We start from the raw sequence: 23,953 nt of genomic DNA, 5'->3' as shown, positions 1-23,953 counted from the left end.
ATTAATCTGGTTAAATAAACTGAATGAATAACAGTAATGAAGCTGTGCAAAAACATGTATGAAGTATTGAGATGTTGACGGCAGAGGATTCAAGCAGAGGAATAATTTAGAGGTACAGTAATGTCCTGAAGGCAGTGGAGGAATTGTGATTCCTGAGCTGTGGTCATGTAGCTTCAATATGCTCATTGATTTCCTTATGATTTCTTGACAAAAAAAGAACCCAAATACCTCCTGACTTCAATTATTATTGAATCGATACTAATTACACCGCCTGCTCAGGCTGATTCTCTCCTGCTGATAAACCAGCAAATAAAATCTGAATGTCAGGACTCTCTTGGCAACAGATTGATAAATACAAGTTAAGAAGATGCTTGACAATCTTATCTTTAACTGAGTTCTTGTAAGAGCTGGGAATTCAATGCTGTCATTATGTATAGGCCTAATGATCTCTGGATCTTGTCATAAATCATGCCTTACATTCATCAGCAGCTACACAGCTTTGATTTATTTCTCTTTTTATGAATAAACATCACAAAGATGTAATTGGTTCCACTGTTGGTACATTTCTCAAAGGTTGTGTTAAATAATTTATGGGATTTTGGCAATTACAGACTAAAGAAGGAATGCCACCCCACGCAGATGACAGCGTCTCTCTGTCTATTATCCGGCACACCTGGAGATCCTTCTTCAAATGTTTGTCTAGAGAACTCAATTCTTTGTTTCATGCCAAATCTTTCTACTGGCACTTTACTTTTGCATCTTAAAAACAAACAGGTGCCAATTGATACCTGTGTGCAAGATGGGCAGATTCAAAAGACAATTAAAAGTCTGTTTAGTGCAGCGAGACAGTGGGGGCCAAGTCACATAGCTGGCATATGACTCAACGCCCAACTCTACTGATACTTCTGTTGCAGTTCTGTTTACAAAGAAATCATTGTTCCCTCTATGTGAACAAATCCACTGATAATAGGTCACTAGTGTTATTCTAGTGTATAACTATATTGTATAATGTGTAAGATCTATTTTAGAATTATTATTCCCAACAAATACAACAAGCAAATTTGGTGAGTAAACCAAACAATGTCAGGGCCCACAGCAGTGCACTGCAGTTACCATCAAAACCATAGTACAGTTTATCTGTGAGAAAATACAAGAAATCTGAGCGGATATTGAGATGCAAGTCTTTTATTCGAATCAAAATCAAGTGATTTTCAAAGATACGTTTGTATCCAAGATGTAGTTAGGCATAAAAACAATGAATAAATTCTTAGAAAACAAACACAGGCGCAGTGTTCCTCCAGTTGTTGCAGACGTGGTTTTGCATCTCTATTATCTTTCCTTTCTTTCTTTATGACCTCCCTCCACTGTGCACTTGCTTCTCCCTCTCTCGCAGGTTCCTCCCCCCTGTCGTCTCTTCTAGTTGTGGCCTTGGAGAGCCTCCGCCATGAACAGCTTCCCGAGGTTCTGGGAGGTGAATTCCTTAACGTTCTGGCAGTAGTTGTTAATTTGCCCTGTTGGAGGATAGCCACATGAATCCATGCACCCACACACAAACACACCCACAGAAACATACGACAAATGCACACAAACAGGTGGAGGTGGGAGAGAGGGGTAGGAGGAGGGGAGAAACATCAAATTAGTGGGGAATTGAGTAAACGGAAGGATCAGAATGTTGTCAGAAGGCGGAGAAGAGCTGAACAGCGTGAAGCAGCAGGGAACGGGGCGGTCGACTTGGAGATTGAGTCGATAAACTTTAAATTAATGTAATTTCAAGATAATGGCATAGATAATTACAAAACAGAACCTGTGCTCCTGTGAGGAGAGCAGAGGCATCTGATGGAGTTTTGAGGAGGGGGGGCGGGGGGTCTCTGTGGTGGAGATGATGAGTGCTGTCTGTGTGTGGAAGTTGTGCGTTTGTGCGTACCTGCAATAAGCAGTGTGTCCATGCGTGGTGGAGGCTGGGGAGGCTTGAACATTTTGGTGATGTCCTCCTCAGGCAGCGAGGGCTCCCCTCTGGTCTGTCGCTGGACGTTCTCCTGCTGCCGCCTCTGGACGTACTGGAGGGAGGGACGAACACAGGAAGAGAGGTGACATTAGCGGAGGGGGGCACAGGAGGCAAGAGAAAAACAAACATTAATAGCACCAAGAGAAAGGAATGTGGAATGAGAATGGATGGTAAAAGAAATTGGTCAGGGAAAGAGAAGAGGAAAGAATGGGCGCACAGAGGCAAGAAAAGACATGATGAGAATTTGAAGAGAAAAGAAAGGGTGAAACTGACAGCAGGAAGGTGAGGAGTGGGAGTAAACGTGAGAAAAGAGGTATGAAGTAAGAGAAACGGGAAAAAGAAAAGGCAATGTACAAGCAGGAGAGAAATACAGTTAGAATGATGCAGAGCGGCAGTGGATGGTACGAAGAAGAAAAAAGGAAGAGAAAGGAGATAGACAATAGCAACAGTAACAAGAATGAAGTGAGATGTAGAGAAACAATGATGATGATATGAGAGAGCGAGAGAGAGAGAAAGAGGAGTTGTAAGTGTTGACAGGGATGGAGTGATTGGTGGAGGACTGACAGTCGGTAAATCAGTGAGGTGCCAGGTCTCTGGAGAACCTAAAAGCCTTGTTAATTTGGCAAGATGGAGGAGAGAATGATACAGAGCGGTGGAGGGGGGAGGAGGAGGAGGAAAACTGGCGTGGGAGCACCTCTAGTACTTTGAAGCAAACATCCCACATTGCATCTGTACGGGTGACTAAAGCTGACAAAAACTGCTCACACAAACATGTGAGAAATGTTTAAATATTTGTTCTAATGAATCATTACTCCTCCATCCAGGGTGTTCTTGTCCTGCCGATGCATCAAAGCATGACGCCGCATAATCAAAATACTGATGTATAACTAAACGCATGTTGTAGAAACACACATCAGTTTTCATTGTGCACCTTAAACGTAGGTGCAAAACCCCCAAAACATGAAATAAACGCAGAAATATAAAAAAAATCGAATCAAATACAAATATAAAACATATGCTGCTTTTTTCCCCAGTTACTCTTTACAGACTACTGGAGACTGAGGGAACAGCAGCGTTAAAGTCCTGCCACAAGGTCTGAGTCTGATTGAGGTCTGGACTCTGGCTTAGAGGTCTGAGGTCTGGCTTAGTTTCAGCTTTATGTTTGACGCTGTTGTCTGGATGGAAAAATAATCCTGTCCAGATAATCGTCACACTTCTCTCGCACTGCAGCAGGATTCCTCTGCATCTGGATTTCTACATTCACAGGCTTTCCACGGCCTGTTCCACAGCACGTTTCTGGGACCACCAATATTATTGCTAACAACTCCCATTTTGTTATCTAGTCTAGAGGACCACTCTGTTCTGAGGAACTGAGAAACGAGCTGGGATCAGAGTCAGACTGGGTACAACGTGTACTCAGTCTAATTAGGTAGAGTAGGGTCTTGTTCTATTGCTACACGTCAGCCTTGTATCTCACTTTGTGAATCCTGAAGGGGTCAGGCTATCAGTGGCATGGGAGAAAATATGTAAGGAAATCTGTACCCTATGTGCAAAAACGTATGCTGTCTCCAATCCAGTTGGCTTCAGAGTGTTTTATTGTAGATCAAGAGGGTGAAAAATGGGACTAAAAGTATTTTCCATAAAATCGGTCTTTGAACAATGGAAACGAATCCAAGAAAAGTTAAATCAATGGAAACTGGACTCAACCAAGAAGCTTTTCTGTGCCAAGTCACTGGTGGGGAGGCTGTGGCTCCAGAGGTAGAGGGGACTGTTTGATCCCCAGCTCCTCCAGTCCAAACTGTCCTTGGGCACGATACTGAACCTCAAATTGCCCCTGAGGGATGTGCCGTCCGTGTATGAATAATGTGTCATAGGAAAAAGTGGCATCAACATATGTGGGGTCATTATAAATGCGACTGATGTCACTTGGTTGGTGGCTCCTTGCTGTTGTGACAACAGGTCATTAGCTGGTGCTTGAAGATCATCCAGTGCATCTCAGGAACACTTCTGCTCAGATATATGACAGTGTTGTGTTTATTATTTTCTTTAGCACCTGCAGTGTTGGTGTTCTTCCTAGATATTGCAGGTATTTTTAGAAAGGTCCAGTTAGGGTTTTCCACAAGCCTTAAGTGCCATCCTCCAAGTTTACTTTGTCTCTTGGGCCTGGGCACTTGAAGGCACATTATCAGCTCGGTGTTGAAGGGTTATAACTCCTAGCTGGTGTTCCGGTGGGTGTTTGGAGTCAAAGAGTAGGTACTGGTCAGTGTGTGTGGGGTTTCAGTCCAAAAAGGCCAGCTGTTGCTCCTGACATCCTGTCATGTGAAATTTATGTTTCTGCCATCAGGGATTTGAGTTCTTTTAAGGCTTGCACTTCCTGGGTTTTAATTTTGACCCGAGCATCATCCACATATTTAAACCAGTGGCTTGGTGCTGTTCCTCTGTAGGAGGTCAGGGCTTTGTGTTCTTAGTTCTTTCATGTAGAGGTTGGCACAGTGGGAGACACTAGTAAGTCTATGGTGAAGTCATGTTTTTGTCCATAAAACCCCCTGCTGAGCTGGAAAAGGCATCACAGCCACACCAGAAACATGTAAGATACAATCATGAAACTTTACAGTCATGTGGTTGGGATCAAAATGAAGACAGGTGCGATCTGACCCATCCATACTGAGTAGTCATGGTTTTTTGATATTCTTTAACCACAACTGTTAGTGCATCATGTTGCTGGTTGTACTGTAGTCCATTGAGATCAACCAATCTGGTCCATCTGTCCTTGAGTCTTCTTTTAGAAGTGTGGATTTAATTATTTATGTGTGTACGGTTGGGATAGGTTTTACTCTGGCTTGTTTTGGATCAGGTCCAAAGCGAAGACCTTTATGTCAGACCATTAAACCTTAATACTCTTTGTTTCTGCTTCCCGTATGCCTTTTGGCACCCTAGCATTTGTGATGTGTGAGCTAGTGGAGTTCGACAACCATAAATTTAGTGGCTATGCATCAATTCAGCACTTACAACAAACAAGATACTTTTAGCCATATCTTTATTTTCTTGTTTTATATGATGTCAAAAAAACATGGTAACGACCTATAGCTGAATCATCTCATTGTACCATTAACTATGAATCATGGTACCTGGGTTCATAAGATTAACATATTGTTCCGTACCTAATCTTCTGCTAAGTCTTTCTTGCTGCTGTGAATGGACAAAAAAGATAATGAATAAATAAAGGGCAGCGACACATAAATTACTGGGTGCTATGGCCACATATTGTGCCACGGAACTTGCTATTCACCAAATTGAGAGAGTTGTAAATGAAAAATGGAGCCGCCCCAGCACGGCGCGATTTCTCCAACTTTCTATGATGATTAATAAGGTTCCATTGGTCGGGGAAGCAGCAGGGTCAATAGCACAAGATTAGACGGAGCAAGAACTGTAGATGTCTGAACGGTGCAATAGAGGCTCACTCTGTTTTTCTCTGTGCCCCGTTTGTTCATTGTAGATAATAGTGTGAAACATGGGAAAAAGTAGGCCCCATTAAAGGGTCTGCCTGTCTGGGTGATATTGTGTATGACATGAGTGTGTGTATGTGTGCGTGTGTCGGGGTTAAGGCTTGGGGGCGGTGATGATGAGAAGGTCGGTAGTGGAGGATGATGGATCATGAGGGCTTCAGTGTGGGTGATTGGCCTGGGGGTGTGTGTTTCTTTGCAGCCCAGGTTGTAAATGTCTTGTGTACATACAGGGATAACCTGTAGTCGCAGGTGTACGTTTGTTGTGAGTCTTTTTAATGTGTGTGAACTTGCTGTTGGCCGGGATGATGATGACTCAGCCCGGATCAACATCCATACTTCAGATGTTTCCTTAATTTCCACTCGCAGAGAATAACGACAGAATAATGTTTGAACATGCATGTGAGGTGTCACATTGTGCCTCGTTTCTTCCATTTTCCTGTTTGTTTGTCTGTGCACGCATGAGATGCTGGATGTTTACGATGCAACAGGCCGAGCTTGCAGTTGCAGATGGTTCGTGGCCAACTCTTCATCTGGGTGTGAGTATGTTTTTCTGCTCCGGTGTTTTTGCTGCTTCTGGCTCAGTTTGTGCTTGTAGGAGGTGAATGTGTCTTGAGTCTTTGCGCACACGCACACACACACAGTATCTGTGTTTTACAATGTGCTGCAGCTTTCAAATAAAGTCTGGGTTTGTGATGAGTCTGGCTGGTACAGAAAATATATATTTTTTAAAAGTTTAACTAACTCACTAAAATAAAAGAAACACTATGTATTAACATCAGCTTAATGTCCATTTGTATCAGCTGCCCCTTGGTGCAAACGGTATATGGAGATTGTCGGACAGAGGCTTGTGACGAATGATTTAAATCACCCCCTGCACTACATTTTCTATATATATGGATAAACGAATGACTCTAGCATGGATGTAACCCCCATGGTGATAAAAAATGAACAATTCCTGACAGGAAAAGTAATGCAACACGTGGAGGCGAGGCGTGTTTGAAATTCGAGTGATGCTGATCTGCAATGGGCACGTGTCAGCAGCTGCAGTGAGGTGGAGGGTGCCATGTCCAGTTTATTTGTTATTCAAATCACAATCATTCGAAAATAAAAAAAAAAAGAAGAAGGACACTGAAGTGGAAGACTTCATTAATGTTCATTTGATCATCTGATCATCATCAGCATTGCCTGTCTTCAGCTGACAGTGATATGTCTATGGAATATCCACATACATCAATGTGAGTATACATTGCTTTCACAGACACAATAAATGTTTATATATCTTTAACCTTTGCTGTTTACTGTAGTTACCGCTGTGGATTTTAAGTGGGTGTTTGTGAGCCTGGTGGACTCTGTGTGTGTGCGCACACACACACACGCTACTTGGTGCTTCTGCTTCTTGCCTACTGGTATTACGGCTACAACTAGTTGTGTCCATGTCTGAGAGAAATATAACTGCGGTTTTCCTCCAGAGTTTGTGGCGGTAGGTGCCTCGGCTGCTGCTGCTTGCTGATTGTGTGTGTAGGTGGTGTGTGCGCATTGGTGAGTGTGTGTGTGAATGCGTGAGAGTTACCTGGTGTTTCTGCTGCTGTTGCTTACTCAGGTTGCGGCTGTAGGTGTTAAATTTGACAATGTCTTGGCTCATGTCATCGACTCTGTCCATCAGAAGCTGAAGGCTCTTCTCCAAGTGATTGCTGGAAAGAAAAATGTCAGTATGTCATTCGCACATTTTTGTACAGCCATCAGTGAGTGTCAGCAGCAATGACATACATCATTTTATTCACCCTCGTTTCTGATCTTCCAGATACCACATACTAATTACCTCCACCCAGGAGATTATAGTTTTGCCCTGTGTGTTGGTTGGTTTGTTTGAGACGAGTTAACATTTTCCACTGCTTTCACCATCTTAAAAATCTGGCAAAAAGACAGCAAAGGCTCCAAACAACCTGGAACATTTGAAATTTCTTGGCAAGTCCGCCAGCTCTGCCGCACCAATTTACATACTAAAATCACAGTGTGGGGAGAACTGAGATAACAAGACAGCTTAGTGCCAGGTGTACATACAAAAGCCTGTGGTCAGACGTTGCAGTCTAAGAATGCTGTATCCACATCGGATGGGACTGAACACACCTAATCTACGAGTTCACCGTCTTCCAGAGTGGCTCCTATTTGTCCTGAAAGAGATCCGACAGGAAACCTTTCTCCTGGGGTTTGACTGTACTCAGACCCCTGGACCGGTCCTCTTGTCCCTGTGCTACGTGTCTCTGCTCATGTTCCTCATACCCCCCCCCCCCCAGCCCAACACTTCTGTGCTGACAATGCTAACAAACATCCTCTTCTCTCTCCTCCCATGAGCCCTGTTTTTAACAGGATATCTCACTACTGCCTTAACTTCAACCTTGGCCAGGCTGCAGTGCTCTACTTCAAATCTTCTCCCTCTTCTACTTTCCTCTGTGGAATTACACGATATTGTCTTATTTATGAATGTTTTGGGTGCTACATAATGCAGCACGTAACTGTGGAAAAACAGATTCTGACTTGTTTATTTAAATGACAATTGTACCCGCAAGGAATGCCAGCCCCTGTGTATGTTTGGGCTGTGTGTGCACTCGCGCCGACATAACTGTTTTGTGTGTGTTTTATTGTTTCTGTGATTATGTGGAGGCAGAGTGGAGAGAGGTTTGGGTGATTTCAGTTACTGTCCTCTCTGCTGTGAGATTTTTCAATTACCAATTTTTATAAATCAATATTTCTCTCTCGCTCCCCTGGCTCCTCACACGCTCCATCTTCTGTTGCAAGCAAAAAAAAATAAAAATCATCTTGTCGAGAAATAATTTACCCACCCTCAATTTCTTGGACTTAAAAAAAAAAAACTGTCACCGTCTCCACAGCTGTTACCTTGAAACTATTGATTGGGAATACCTTTCTTTATGGTGTATTAATACAGATAGCAAAGTTTTGGTACCGCTGAGAAACAAGATCCACTGAACCCAGAATTGAACTCACTTAATCAAATATGCCTTTTTAATCCGTGCAGATTTCCTTTGTAGCAAATTTTTGTATCTAACAATTCTAAGGCTACTTTTCCGACATAACAAACATGACTTTAGTTAAATTGCTTTACTTTGTCACAGTAGCTCTATAGACTTCATCTCTCAACAGAATCCTGAGTCAATTATAACAATGAGTAAACAACTTTGTACGGGCTTTAAGGTAATGTTTGAACAACACACTCATAAAACTTACTACAATACAGTTATGAATCCAGTATATTTGGTGTTACGAAGGTGATAAGAAATGAAAGTAAAAGGGGAATTGTTATGGTATCATATTATTCACAAACTGCAACATGAGTAACAGACGAAATCAATTTATAATCTAACATCAAACATCTGTTAGTTCTGACTTCTGCACTTTGTGTGGTGTACATTTATAATATATGCAATGGAAATCATTAGAGCAGGATCCTTGAAAACATCTGTCGGTTATTTACAGATGGGTTAAAATTCTTCGTCATCTGTCTGTATACATCAAGTCATTTATCTTGTGTGTGTGTTATTTTAATATCAGGTTTTCATATTATCTTTTGCTGTACATTGTGAAATTGAAGGGCTTGTGTATGAGTCCTTGCCACGTATAAAGGGTTATATGAATCCACTGGACCTCTATTTGATATTTTGAGATACCATAGCTGAATTGAGAATGCAATGTTGATTGCAAAAATAAAATAAATATTATGAAATTCTTCATCCACTTCAAAGACATTTTCAGTTTTTTTTGTGTATGATAAACACACTTCAAAAGGGTTAAGTATTTCCTAACACTGAAAGATGGGACTAACAGTTACACCTGGTTGAAAAAAAATGCTGAATAATCTATTCAAGACTGCCCAGTGTCTGACCATAAACTCCAAAGAGTTTAATTATTCAGAGGTGTCAGTGAACCTTCCGATCAATCCTGAATTAGAAATCAAAGTCTATCGAGGCAGTTCCTACGATCACCAATTCTGTTTCAACGCCGGGTTCAATGGCTGCCCATACTGTATGTGTGCTCGGCCCCACATGCTCATATTCACAGAGGACAGCAGAGGACAACTTCTAAATCGGTATTGATGTGCAAGCAAAAATAGGCCGACATTCAGTAAATTGAAAGTTCAGAGGAGTTGTTTAACAAAGCTGCCAAGGAAGTGACTTCCCTTCTTACAATGACTGTTTTCAGTGATGGAGCCTTTTTCACTGATGGACTGAGGCCCAACACAAACCAACAGACGTGCTTCTGCAGCAGTGCAGGGTTTTAAAGAGGACATTGCAAATCGAACATTGTCCCAGCACTGGTGTACACTGTTGTCTTGGCAAAATATAAAATTAAGTATTCATAAAACACATTTTTATACTACATTTTCACACGTATTCATATCATATAACTTTGATGCGACTGAATAGCCTACAGCACAGTTGTAACTATTCCATTATGGAAAGGAATCATCATAGACAGGAATATTATTGCCCGGTGATCAAAAGCACCGTCTCACTGAATCAATTTCGTCTGTCAAGGGTCATTTTTCCTCAGAGTATTTTATTCACAGTATCATTTCTGTCACCACCTCCTTTGTGACCCTATTTTCCGTTATTTCTCCTCTCTTCTTCCCTCTTGTCTCATTCCCTCTTTAGCTGCAGCCTGAATAAAGTCTTCTTCTTGTTCTCTGTGCCTGCTCCCGATCAACTTCTCCCCTATTGAATATATCATCATATTTCTACAGAGCATGAAGCTATGTTTACATATCTTTCTCTTTTCGTACATTTCAGTACAGAGAGCCAATGACGCTAATCAGACAGTGGCTAATGGTTTGATGATGTAGCTCTATTCATACTGGACAACAGAGAGTAATTATGAGGTTTAAAGGATAATTTACAGTTAACTATGAGGAGAACTGTGAAGATGGTTAAAGACTAAGGGTGCTCCGATTGATTGGCCACCGGTTGTTATCGGTTGATATTCCCTCTTATTACTTTGAACAGCGATCTCTATAAACGCCGATCAGATGAGGCAAAACCAACAGCTGTCACTCAGGAAGTGCAACTCTCAACAGAGATGAGAAGGAATCGAGATGGCTCACTCATTTTTTTTCTTCCAGTAAATACTATTGTATTGTAACCTTTTCATTTGATTCCAGGAGCTGACGGTGGAAATAGGTAGCGAGTGAGGCATTTCTCTTCTCATCTCTGTTGAGATGCACATGCGCAGCATTTTATTGATTCCACAGGAAAGTTAAGCTAAAGTTAAGCAGCTGTTGCCCTGCCAATAATAAACTGTTGCCAATGAATTCATGATACTTTCCCATTCCTTGATTTTATACAATGTTAATATAGTTAAATAAATGCTACATGATACAAAGGCTTTCAAAATGAGACGCACCTGACGTGCACATGAAGCACGCTGTCTGATCACCATTTGCTTCTCTGTGATGAGTGTTTATGCTCTTGTTTAAACTTTATAAAGTTTGTGAAACGCTGTCTACAACTAATTCTGAATCATTTGAGCCTTCTTGTAAATTCGGCAAACGTTACACATGAAGCTATTTCTTTACTTGTGTAAAAAAAACATGTCCCAGTGGGTGCTCAGTAGTGTTGTGGTAATCTTTGCAAACGGGTTACTTACATCACCAAAGGTGGCACATAATATCATATAATCAGGCATAAACAGGGACATAGACCCAGTGATGGGTGATCGGCCCCAAACATCCTGATCGGATCACCCTCATTAAAGACCATGTAAGATTGGCCTACACTACAAGCGCTTTTAGATGTGATGTATATAGGCTCCTGTGTAACAAAGAGCCATTTCAGGCCTGTTTGGGGGTAAAAGCTACATAAATGAATTTCCATTCATGCAATCCATCACCACGATCAACATCATCATCTGTGGTAAGAACAACCCTGTTTGCCAGAGTGAAACTGCATTCACTCAGCCCTAGACATAGATGACATTGACAAATGGGGCTGCAGATTGGAAAATGAGACAAAAGGGAAAAAAACATTAAATAAAACCCATTATCGTTTACTTTTTGAAGGAGTGGAAATGAGGAGAAAAGGGTGGGGCTGTCAGCAGAAGATGTAGAGAGACGGACGCTACAATCCAACACAAGGACAGAGCTGCGTAGCAATCTGACAACTTCAGGAAACAATTTCATCTCGCCAGACATCCCATCGGCAGTCATCCCGAGAAACCTACGGGGAGGGCTGGGCTGCCTCTTCTCCATTTCGCGTCATATCTGAAGCTTTGTTTGAACCTCTGAGTAGTCGTCTTCAAAATGGAGCGATATGAAAGAAAAGCGAGCCATTCTCCTTCAAGTCTATTTGACAATTTGTAAGAAAAGGACTGCGGCTGCAAAGCTTGGCTGGCCACGAGGATGCATTCTACAGAGCTGTGGAACAATTCATTTACTTGATGGCTTACTTGTGTTACAAGACACAGATGATGAGAATCACAACAACTCCTGATGGGTTCCACTGCAGTGTACAACTAAGCGCGGTGCATTTTGTGTGCTAACAGAGTGTGAATCAGCTCTGCGAGTCGTTATTGTGCTAATTTCTCCCACCTGCCCCTGGGAGGCTTTTTGATTAGCGGCTTCACAGCTGTTGCTCCACTTGCAGCGGTTTATCTCCATAAATGATTGCTGATAAATTCTCCCGAGACTGATGCCGATGCCTCTGAGATCTAAATGCAAGACTTAAAGAGGCTGTGAGAGGATATGGTGGGGTGATGCTTGCTCATATTGCACTCATTAGTAATGGAAGACAAAGTTTGATGGCGAGTCCTGCTTTTGGAGAGCTTTCGGAATAAATACGCTCTGACATTTATATGTGGCATTTACTGTACCTTTTTTTAGACTGTATATCTCAATCAAACATCCAATAGTGACCCAGAGGCACAACAGTAAGCTCCAGAAATCAAATAAGTCGTCTCAAATGGAAAAGGAACTCAAACTAAACTCTGTGTGCAGATCTGATCCAAGCAATAAATACCTGTTAGAGTTTGGTTTAACTATATTGTGCATATTACAGGTATTACGATGCATAAAACACCCCCTCTGTGGTACACTTCATAGAATGGGTACATGAATTATCATGAATTCATGCAAGAACCTCTCGATTCAGGAATTATTAACATGAATTTAAATTCTTCCATTTGTCACCTGCATGCAATAACATCCTATGATCAAGCCATCAACTAAGACGAGTACGTCATCATAAAAATGATGGTTTCTTAAAATGACGTTTGCTTTTTTATTGAGCGTGTGTTAATGTGTTCATGGTAGCCTGCAGGTAAATGGACAAACCCACAAATTGATCAGTAGCTCGCAATTTTTGCTGACATCCAAGAACTGTAGGGATCATTAAGTAAACATTTGCTTCTCACGACTTCACGGTTGGACATGACTGGCCCCTCAACTAAAGTGGTGGAATGAAAAATGTGTTGTTAATGATGTAATTGTGAATTGACATGAATTAGGTGTTAGTTACTTAGGACCTCATCATGTTTGTGGCTGCTCAACTAAATCTCCATGACACACACACGGGAGTCCAGCTACTGTGTTGCCCCACCCACCTGGTACTGCTGTCCCAGATGGTTGAAATATGGTTTATAGAATTAGGCTGGTGGTATTTGTATACTTTTTATTATTATCAACAAATCCCATGAAAAGACCAAAACCAACAGAGAATTTATTCTGCTAACAAGTCGGCATCTGTGGAGCCTTATATAGCTTATGCCTATGTACCATATAACTCCATTATCCTCAGGAAACTATTAAAAACAGATAAAAGAGCCATAACGCTGCACTGGGTGACATATTTCTTCATTACAACAAACACAGAGCGTGTAGTTTGTTGCTCAGCTCGGTGCGTTCTCTCCTCAGAGTACTTCAGCTCATATGACATTGCTGGTCCGCCAAATCTGAACCCGTCTGCATGAGAGTTGTCAGCTGAGTGTTCAATTTATGAATCTGATCTGGGCTGTGCTCATTGTAATGAAGGAACGTGTAAATCAGTAAACCTCTCTTTTATTTGTTTTTAACAGGCTTGAGCGTTGGCGACAAAACAATTCTTATTCAGATAAATTAACTTTCGCATTTGTCTTTTCATGTGATTTGCGTGAGGACAACAAAAAGATAAAACAGCCTTCCTAAGAAGTATTTGGAAACAGCAGTGAAGCCATGTATGGTGGGCAACAGGAAGCAAGAATCTATAGACCTCGTATTATTTCCTCCGATCTGGTACAGTTTAGAACAGAGCAGAAGACACGGATTAATGCCCAGGAGTTCTCTAATGTCAAATCAATTTTAATTTAGAAGTAGCTTTAACTCATGTCTGTGAAAGCAGCCTGTAGGTTTTAAGAGATACCGTGATGCACTTTTGAAGAAGGCTTTTAAGACACTTTCCAGAACTGAGAACTGCATTCTTCTGTAGCTATGAATTCACAATTCTATTGGTATACCAAGAGCAAATGAATCATATTAATGTGACACTTTGCTTGGTGTTGGATGGTTGGGGGGTGTAACTTCCATCAATAACCTCTATTTCCTGGATTTGACCGTAGAATGATTTTGCACAGAGACTGATGAGATTGATCATTTTTTCATGTTGGATCTTGCTCCTACAAACACCATGAGGCAGACAGTTTAATTATTAAGTTTGAAAAGCTTCCTCCAATCAAAATCTAATAAACTTCCATAAAACATTAGAATTTTGCATGATTTTCACAGGAGCATTAAAACTTGAAAACAAACAAAACATTTTGATATGGAATTAACGTCTATGTGTATATACAAAATCGAGAGAACTAAAATCCCTCCTGAGCATCCACAGCAGTGATATCTGTTAGATCCCCTACGTGTTCCCCGCAATGTTAGATTAGAAAAATTTACAGCCGGATTGAAGGTCAGAGGCTTTTACAGAGGACAGATGTTGATAAACGCACACAATTCCCCACAAGACCATGCAGAAGCACCTTGTAAATGTTGATCCCTTGAGGAAAACCTGTGCGGAATTGTTAATCCAGATATCAAATGTACCTATATTCTCTCCTAACGTTTTTTTTACAACCGAGCAGTCTAGCCTTAGGCCCTCATGGTAAATGGCTGCGTGCTTTTATGTCTGACCTGCTTGAGAGGTTGAGCAGTTCGTGCTTGTCGGCGACCGTGGACTTGTCCTCCAGCTCCCACAACATTACACTGATGAGGTGGGAATTCTTGATGATGATGGGCACCTCCTCGAACATATGCTCGAAGCCGATGTTGGCCTTCTTCAAGCTGGAGAGCGAGGGACAGGAAAGAGGAGGAGAAGAATGTCAGAATTTACGACAATTTATGACAATTACCATCACACTGGCGATGTAGACATGTTGTTTGAGCCACCTCCAATGAGACTGAAAGCGATTGCAATAACACTTCTAAATTCTAGTCTCTAATTCTAATCTCTTCAAATTCCTACTATGAATTAAAAGAGTTTTTTCCTGCCAGCCCACTAGTAAAAACTCTGGAGAACGTCCGAATTAGCCCTCGTGACAACAGCAGAAGATCCTCCTGAGGATTCACCGCGAGTCAGTGATTTGATTAAGTTTATAAACTGAAAATAACAAAAAACAATACAAATATCAGGATGAAAAAGCGGTGCCACAAACATAGAAAACACAGACAAAGATATCAAGAGGGACGACCCTTGTGTCTATGTGCTATAAAAAAAAAACATGTGATATCTGTAGCAGAACACACACATTGCACTCTGCCTCCTTCATGCTCGGGAGTTGTCTGTGTCATTGTGAATGCATCTAACTGGAGAATCTCTCTTTAGGTGAGAAATGCAAACTCCGGAGAAAAACCGAAGCCCGTTGTATGTACATACTGGAGTTAATGTCTGAAAACCACTATAGTGTAACAGCAACACGGTTGTTTCTATTGTGTGGATAGACATCTATACTGCAAAAACCCCGGGAAATACATATTTTATCTGAGAAAACCATTTGTGTTTATGCCTTGAGATTAAATGCGTGAAATCAGTGGGGATCGTTAGTCAGTAACAAACAAAAGTCATTCCAATAAAAACCCAGATCGTAGCCGATTCATGACCAATCGGAATATTTTTAAGTAAACTGAGTGGGTGTGGTCAACAGTTGCTCTACCTCCAGGCTTGTTTTTTGTCAGTGTTTGTTTCTCATTACACACAGGTATTTTGCTCTTGCCACTAATGTTGTACTTCGAAGTAAACTGAATCTCAGCCATATAAAAGCAAATATGAATCATAACGTTATGCATGTTGCATTTGATATCGAAGAATGGTGTGATACGATAGGATGTGCATATCGCTTACCCCAAGCACTGTTCGACTCAGTAGCATAAATTACATTTTTTATGGGCCGTGCTGATAAGTGTGCAGAGCACTGAGCGACTTTAACCACATCTTCTTGTTCCTCGGGATCTAAAAGCTGCATATCTCTCTGCCTCGCTCTTTCTCTGACATGGGCTTGTTAACACAAAATGGAACTTCAAACTTTGCTTAATGTCTCACATAAATCCAATAGCATTGACTGAGTGCGTTGGTTCAGTCTGTCACTTGTGCACAGTGCATGAGCTACAAACTAATGTCTGTATATGTCTAATGTTGGCTTGTTCGACGTGTTGTGCTTGTTTTGGGATCAATACGCCTGCTGCATTAATCCACCATGTGCACTGTACCACAAACAGATGTTTATACTATGCTTGCCTGTGTGATAAATAGCGTTGTGGAGCATCATTTGATTCTGCTACGGTAATTTTGATAAATGCTGTTTTGTATTCAGAGTAGAGCATCACCTCGGGCAAACTTTAAGATGAGACTTAAAGGCAACGGAAGTGGACAACCCTGCCTCAGGCTCTGAGTGTGGAGGACAAAAATCTGTATGGATAACAGCAGTCTATAAGAAAAATCTATAATGTTATGAATACTGTTTGTTATACATATTGGCACAATTATCCATCTGGAGTGCTTTAAAACATTTCTTGCATATTATGACCTTTTCAAATACCCACAGAGTGATATAAAAAGGTGTCTATGAGGAAATGGAAAGACAGCACACTGCAGGCAGGACAAATTGCTCAACCCTACTGGACTTAGCACACACTTAATGCCATGCTCTTTCCAAGTCGGTCCCCGCTGGACAAAGCCAAAGGTTGACTCCACAGGCTGACTAATTTGACGCTTTAGATTGTGTGCTGAAGTGGAGTCTATTGACCACTGCATCCATAGTCCAGCGGACTTGGAGAGCAGTTCAAAGGGATGGGTCTATTCAGCACTCATCTATCCCTGCCTTTCATTTCAAAAAGGTGCACAATATATGCAAGCTTATGTAACATCAAATACGCCAACATGAAAGGGAGTGCTTTCAACAAACACTGTTGTGTGGGAAAAAATGAAACACTTTTGAAGTTTTGCATCTTTGGAAAAAAGGAAACATTATTGATATTCAGATTTCCAGTCTCTCTGAAAATAAGCAGATAGAGACAAGATTGTTCTAATGGGGCGATATTGCCCTTTCCTTCCCTGAGCTGCCCTCTTTCAATCATGGAGTTATTGGGAACACTGATAGCTACAGATTGGGGCCATAATAAATCATAGGGACTAATGAAAAGCCGCAGAAATCAGAAGGATTCTGACTCTGGGCCAATCACAGTAGGTCAATAACAGAATGGCTCGTAATAAAGACATACAGGTGGAGAAATACAGAGGACATGGGGAAGTGAAATAAAACTGATGCAGATCTTTAGTCTCCCTTCTCCCCGCAAATACACTTGCTTTTAGTGGATTCAAAATATGTGTCTCTCACACACACACACACACACACACACACACACACACACACACACACACACACACACACACACACACACACACACACACACACACACACACACACACACACACACACACACACACAGAGAGAGTGAATGGATAGCAATTTGATGCCCCAGGGACTTCTTCACTGAGCATGTTCAGCTTACATTTGGCAATGCGTGTGTGTTTTTGTCATGCGTGTGTTTATGCCTGCGCAAGCTTGTGCAGTTGGACTACCCTGAACAGCCTGGAAAATAGTTCCCCTCATTACATTCATTTTTAGCTGCAATTTAAAAGCAATTACGATAAGCCTTGGGGTCAGAAAAAGCGTAAACATGGTACATTTGTTTGATGGGCAAGGACGAGCTGATAAATGATCAGCATCCATCTCCGACTGCAGCCACATGTGTCCCCTGTGGATGCACAAGCCTGCATTTGTATCCATTGAATAAGCAGAGTCAAAAGAGCAAAAAAAATTATATTTCTGTGATTAATATGAGCCGCTGCGTTAATACATATGCTCAAATTATGAGAGCATCTGCACTTCAGTGTGAATGTGATCATGAAACTCATCCACATAGTGTCCGTATGTGTGCGTGCTACTTGATGAGCTACTCACCCCTCAGGTGTAAAATCTTTCTCTTTGCAGATCTCCATCAGTTTTGGAGTGAGCCTGTAAGCCTTGAGGGACAGGGAGCCTTGAGCCGTCTTTATGGGGTCTAGAATGACAGGAGAGAGAAACGAGTTTATCAAATTATTTGAAACGGTCCTTTGAATCAGATTCTTTGAATTCAAAAACAACAACAAGCCATAAGTTCAATGTAAATATGTATGGTTGTCTGCAGACAGACGCTGGGCTCCAAAGATCCAAAAGTTTTGGACATGAGCACTGGTTCTCCACTGCTCGACTTGGGGCTTGAAATAAAGCATTCAGGGGTTAAGTGCCTTGCTCAGGGGTACCTTTAAAGATGACTGAATGAGTTGAGAACATTTGTCATTCAGTTCCTGTAACCCACATTTTCCCAGTCAACAAGCTTCTCATTACAAGTCTCCCTTTTTTTTTTTACCCTGTGGGCAACTGCTTCCAACTGAATACTTAAGTCCAAAGCTTCTTGTGCGTTAATTTGCATGTGGTTATCAAAGTTGTTCCTCAAACTAACAGTGTATATGAAAAGAAAAAAGTATGTGGAGCGAATATAAATGTCTAAACAGTCAAAGGTGATTTTTCAGTTTCTAATAAATCCTTACACTAAAAGCAGTATAGTGTGTTCACTTCAGACATGAGAGAACAGTTTACGTAAGATTCAACCAATTTCTTAAGATGTTTAACTGAAAGCCCGGTGATGAAATTAGAGACATTTCACAAGTTATCGTCCTCTTCTCATGCCAATACGCAAAATTAATTTAAGCAACTAAATTTGCAAATACAATTTAAAATCATACGACCACAAGACAATTTATTTTTTATTTACACCGATGTGTGTGCATGAACCACCATCATAGGGCAAAATTAAAATGTATTCACTGATTTAGAATGCATACGTCCTTACAAAAAACACTCATAACTTGCTTAGTGTCAATTTCATATTTTCAAGCAACTTTCAAATTAAAAAGATGCAGTCAAGAGATGATCTACGATAAAATTCATTTTCAGGACGTTCAGTACATGAGTCAGATCTTGTATTTGATGGATTTCTCATTTAACTAAAATAATACTTAATTTTAAGGGTGGAAGACATTCATTTCTGCACATGGTAACACATCTGGGCTGGAAGGAATGGAGTGGAGGACCAACTGGTCTGTGTGATGCAAAACAGCTCTCTTTTTTATAAAATCTATTCACTGAGCTCGAGAGACGAGTTAAAGTAGATGGTCAAAAATGGTCAACCAGATATTTTAGCATGACTTACTGTATACTGTTCCCAACAGTCATTTACCTACACCACAGCCAATCCCAAACAAGACAGACAATTGGCAGCCAATTCCTATAGAGACTGCTTGGTGATAGTTACACTTGATTGAGACAACCCTCCTACATCTGTAAGAAGCTTGATGAGTAAAACATGATTTGACCTGAGCTCCTAAGAGTCTCTTTAAACCCTCTCAGAAATAAATGAGGAATTAAATTAAATAAGAAATTTATTCCAAAATGATGATATTCTCCTGTGAAACGCAGCAAAGGTTTAATAATTGATGCTGTTTTACATCTCAAGGAAACTCAAATTTTTTTCCTTCAGTTTTAGAAACTGTGATTGATTTGCTTGACAAAAATGATATTAGCTTAGATAATCAAACAGAATATTCAATACTATGTTATTTACAAACAGGAGTATAGCATCACCCAAGCAGAAATTGAATGAGGAATAGTTTTAATAGCGAAGACGTTGAAACCTCCTTCAGGAGGAGAAATTGTGAAAGAGCCTTGTTGCTGCCATAGAGCTGCTTAAACCTAAAAAATAATACATATTTTAACTTTCAGTTTGTCTTGATTTACCATTGCAGCAAATGACTGATCTGCTCCAAGATATTGACAAAATATTAGACACTGCAAAAAATGTCCAGTTCTTCACTCATTGCTGAGTTTGATATGTCACTACTGGTAGCAAGAAGGTTTGCTGCATCTCCCAGCACAGTCTCAAGAGCGTGAAGGAGATACCAGGAGACCAGCCGTTACACGCAAAGAAGAACAGGACAGACTTCATGAGGCTGGTATGAGGGCTCGACGTCCTTTAGTGGGACCTGTGCTCTCAGCCTAGCACTGTGCGGCTCGATTGGCATTCGCCCCGTTCTCTACACAGATGAGAGCAGGTCCACACGGGCACTGATGATAGGCATGAGGCAAGAGTCTGGAAATGCCGGTGCGAACTTCATGCTGCCTGCCGCATCATCGGTTTGGGGGAGTGTCAATGATGGTCTGGTGAGGCGTATCCTTGGAGTGTCGCACAGACCTCCATGTCATAGCCAACGGTAGCCTGACTGCTGTTCGGTACCTGGGATGAAATCCTCAGAGCGATTGTCAGACCGTACGCTGGTGCAGTGTGCCCTGGGTTCCTCCTGGTGCAGGACAATGCTCGGCCTTATGTGGCCACAGAGTGTGTAGACAGTTCATGGATGACAAAGACATAGATGCCATTGACTGACCCTCATGTTCCCCAGGTCTGAATCCGATTGAGAACGTCTGGGACATTATGTATCAGTGTATCCGTCGCAACCAAGTAGTGCCACAGACTGTCAAGGAGCTCACAGATGCCTTGATCCAGGTCTGGAAGGAGATCCCCAGGACACCATCCGCCGTCTCATCGGGATCACGCCAAGACGATGTTGGGATTGCATACAGGCATGTGGTGGCCATGCACAATATTGAACAACCTTAAGAGTTGTTGTAATGTGAAGTTGGATCAGCTTGTAATTCCAAATTTTCACTGTGATTTGGGTGTGATTTTGAATCCATTATTTTGTTCTCAATGAATTATACAATGTATATCAATAAAGATTTTCGACATGAATATTGTGTTCATTGAGATCCTATGTGTGATTAAAGTGTTCCCTTATTTTTCATTGAGCAGTGTAATTCAGTATGACCTACGAAAGATGTTATAAATATTGAAATGGCTCCTGATGGGAAAAATCTCCTCCTCCATGTTAACACGTTGCCTCTAATGACGTTCTGTGCTTAAGGGGTTGCACATAACCCTGAATTGAAAGTGCATTGAGCTGTTTGCAGGTTAGCTCTGTGTCCATCCCTCTTCACCTCCTGTATGAAAACTGTTGTCATGGTAAAGATATTAAACCAATCGGTTTAACAACGTGCTCGTATTCTAAGCTGTCACTGGACGGATGCCATTAACTTGCCAGTTGGCCATCGTATTGATTAATGCGCTGGTATAAAATGACCAGTGAGCTAATGATGAAGAGAACAAAAAAAGAAATCAATTTTCTTTCCCTTTGACTTTAAACAGAGATGTCAATTCCTTTGAGTTGCTTTGATCCATTAAGCGCTGCATTATTGATTGACATTAACAGGAGACCTCGTTTGGAATGAGAAAGGGCAGAGTGAGTAACTGCCCGAGTGTCCTGCAGGACTAGATCAGAGGGGTTCATATGTCGGGTGGTTAAAATTAATCTTTGACGATCATGGATTTGTATCAGAGAGCATGACCACTCTGAAGTGATTTGGGGAAACACATGAATGAAATTATTTCCAAAATTACAATTGCAGTTGTGAGTCAATAACAAATGAGCAGTTTTAATGAGACTGATTTCAGATCAGTGAGACTTGTTTGTGCCAACCAGGCTCATGTTTTCAGAATTGAACTTATTTTTGTTTGCCTTCCACATAGAACACAACAGTAGATCTATAACATTTAAGTGAGCAGTGGCGCCATTGGTAGAGCATGCAGGAGGCAAAACTTGACGTATAAAGTTTGATCGTTTTTTTAATAATAATAAATAATGAACACTGGTTTCGACATCTTTTTTGGTGCCTTAAACATGTATGACACCTCCTTTTCATCCTGATGTATCTGTATACTTCCACATAAGTTACCATAGCATGTTAGAAACGTCAACACACCCACTCGCTCGCTGTGAATTTTCCAGACATTCTCTTGCTGTATTCTCACACGAGCTCACTCAGACATTTACCAGAACCTTTCCTGCCAGCCCTTAGAAAAACATCCTGAACAACTGACTCAATCATATGCATATTCACATACAGCCCCTCCGGGACATTTCAGTAAAATGTCCAGACCTCAGTGAATGTCTGAGAGCAGTGTTCATTTTCAGTTCATAAACCTGAAGGAGGCAGATTCAGAACATTATAAAGTGAGCAATGTGAATTGCAATAGAAAATACTCTCTTAATACTATGTCATTTTGACAATGTCTACATTTTATTGTTTGTCTACAGCTAGACGTGCGGGTCCCATTTGAACACCATGTATAAATATACATAGATATTAAAAAGGTCCAGTGTGTAAGATTTAGGTGAAATTGATGTATTGGCAGAAATGTAAAATAAAATAATCCTAGTGATTTGGTCACTACTGTGTAATCATCTAAATTGTACAAATTGTTGTTTTGTCTACCCTAGAATGGGCCCTTTATATTTAAAAACTCTATATTTTACAGCAGGGCGGGTCCTCTCTACGGAGGACGCCATGGTTTTTTTTTCAGTAGTCCAGACTGGATTAACTACACTCCTTTTGAGTTTTTATGACAACTGAAAGCTACAACAGGTTCTCTGTCATGTTTGGACGGGGAGGGTGAGGTGAGGGGCATTCATCTGCAGCATGCTACTTCGCCACTAGATGTCACTAAATTCGACACACTGCAACTTTAAAGCCAGCAGAGCTCTCAGTAGCCAGAAACAAATGACTTGTGTTGCTCATTTACTTAAATGTGCACCTATCCGTGCATTGTACTACTGCCTATGATCCCAATGACCAGTGAGTGTGGTAATGAATTATCATTTACTTTGACACCAAGGAGTTAAATGCACACCGCTTTATAGTGACAGGTTTTCATTTGCTGTCATTTGAAAGAAAGCTTTCACCATCTGGGATGGCAGTTACGGTGCAGCAATTAATGGAAGCTCTTAAAGGCTTTTAGTGTAAAGCAGGCACCCAGCTTCCATAAGTGTCATGTAAGTTGCTACCAGAAACCTTGTTAGTCCTGTCTATATTCCCATCTTGTCACTGCCTCCTCTGCTGCTGGCCTCAGGAGGGTGGCAGGCAGACATAGGCTACCTCTGCAATGTACTGTGACATTTTTTTAACTTGTCATTGAAGATTTACTAGGATGGAATAACTCTGGTCTTTGTGGTGTTTGACGAGAACATATGCCTCACTGCCTCTTCACCAGCCATGCATCCTGCTACCCTGTTTTTACACAGGTTTCCTAAATTCAGATCTGTACAAAAATAAAATATCTTCAATATTCTTCAAGCTTTTCAGCCCACTTGAAATGTACTTGATGTCATCAGAATTTATCTGTCAATGTAAATCTAAATCCAACCATGAGGATAAAACATTGTTTGATTTAGATGACATTTTTTTTTTTCAGACATTTGTGGTTACATCAACTAATAGCTTCCTACATCTGTCAGACTGATTTATTGCTGAGACTCTGAATGTGAACCAGGGTAGAATATCTTAACACTGCTCAGAAGCAGGCCAATTCTTGGATCCACATTGAATAATGAGACTGTTTATTGATTTGATTGTCTAATTATTGCTGAAACATAAATGAATATAAAATCATAAACTGTTATAATCGACTCAACATGGCTGCGGATCTGCTCTCTGCATTATTATTCCTTTAACTGTCAATAAAAGGTTTCCTTGTAGTGAAAGCAATAGATTGGCAAAGACTGAAACCACCATGGGACTATTCCCAGTGGTCACTCACTGTTGGACCTGTATTAGTTACTCAAACACACTTAATGAGCATGGGTTTACGTTTAATTTGACCACTGACCTAAATTTGCTTTCACCATTAAACCATTTCAACTACTTAAACAATTTCAGAATCTATTTTTAATGTGTTCTTATACAGTAGCATGGCTTAGTGTCACTTTAT

At 41.0% G+C, this 23,953-nt stretch overlaps 1 protein-coding gene across 1 annotated transcript in view; it reads right to left on the bottom strand.

Annotated features, from left to right (window-relative positions):
- Positions 1 to 1,169: 1,169 nt before the first annotated feature.
- The window catches only part of LOC118113718 (eukaryotic translation initiation factor 3 subunit H), a 55,130-nt gene continuing 32,346 nt past the window's right edge, over positions 1,170 to 23,953 (bottom strand). Inside the window, exons 4-8 of the mRNA XM_035163658.2 lie at positions 17,995 to 18,094; positions 14,669 to 14,818; positions 7,082 to 7,202; positions 1,925 to 2,057; positions 1,170 to 1,511 (exon numbers count right to left, since the gene is read on the bottom strand). Coding sequence (XP_035019549.1) covers positions 1,417 to 1,511; positions 1,925 to 2,057; positions 7,082 to 7,202; positions 14,669 to 14,818; positions 17,995 to 18,094 — 599 coding nt within the window. The 3' untranslated portion in view covers positions 1,170 to 1,416. The remainder of the gene's footprint in view (positions 1,512 to 1,924; positions 2,058 to 7,081; positions 7,203 to 14,668; positions 14,819 to 17,994; positions 18,095 to 23,953) is intronic.

This window comes from Hippoglossus stenolepis, chromosome 8 (genome assembly GCF_022539355.2).
Source record: "Hippoglossus stenolepis isolate QCI-W04-F060 chromosome 8, HSTE1.2, whole genome shotgun sequence".
NCBI classification, from domain to species: Eukaryota; Metazoa; Chordata; class Actinopteri; order Pleuronectiformes; family Pleuronectidae; genus Hippoglossus; species Hippoglossus stenolepis.
This window is presented reverse-complemented; position numbering and strand designations above follow the sequence as displayed.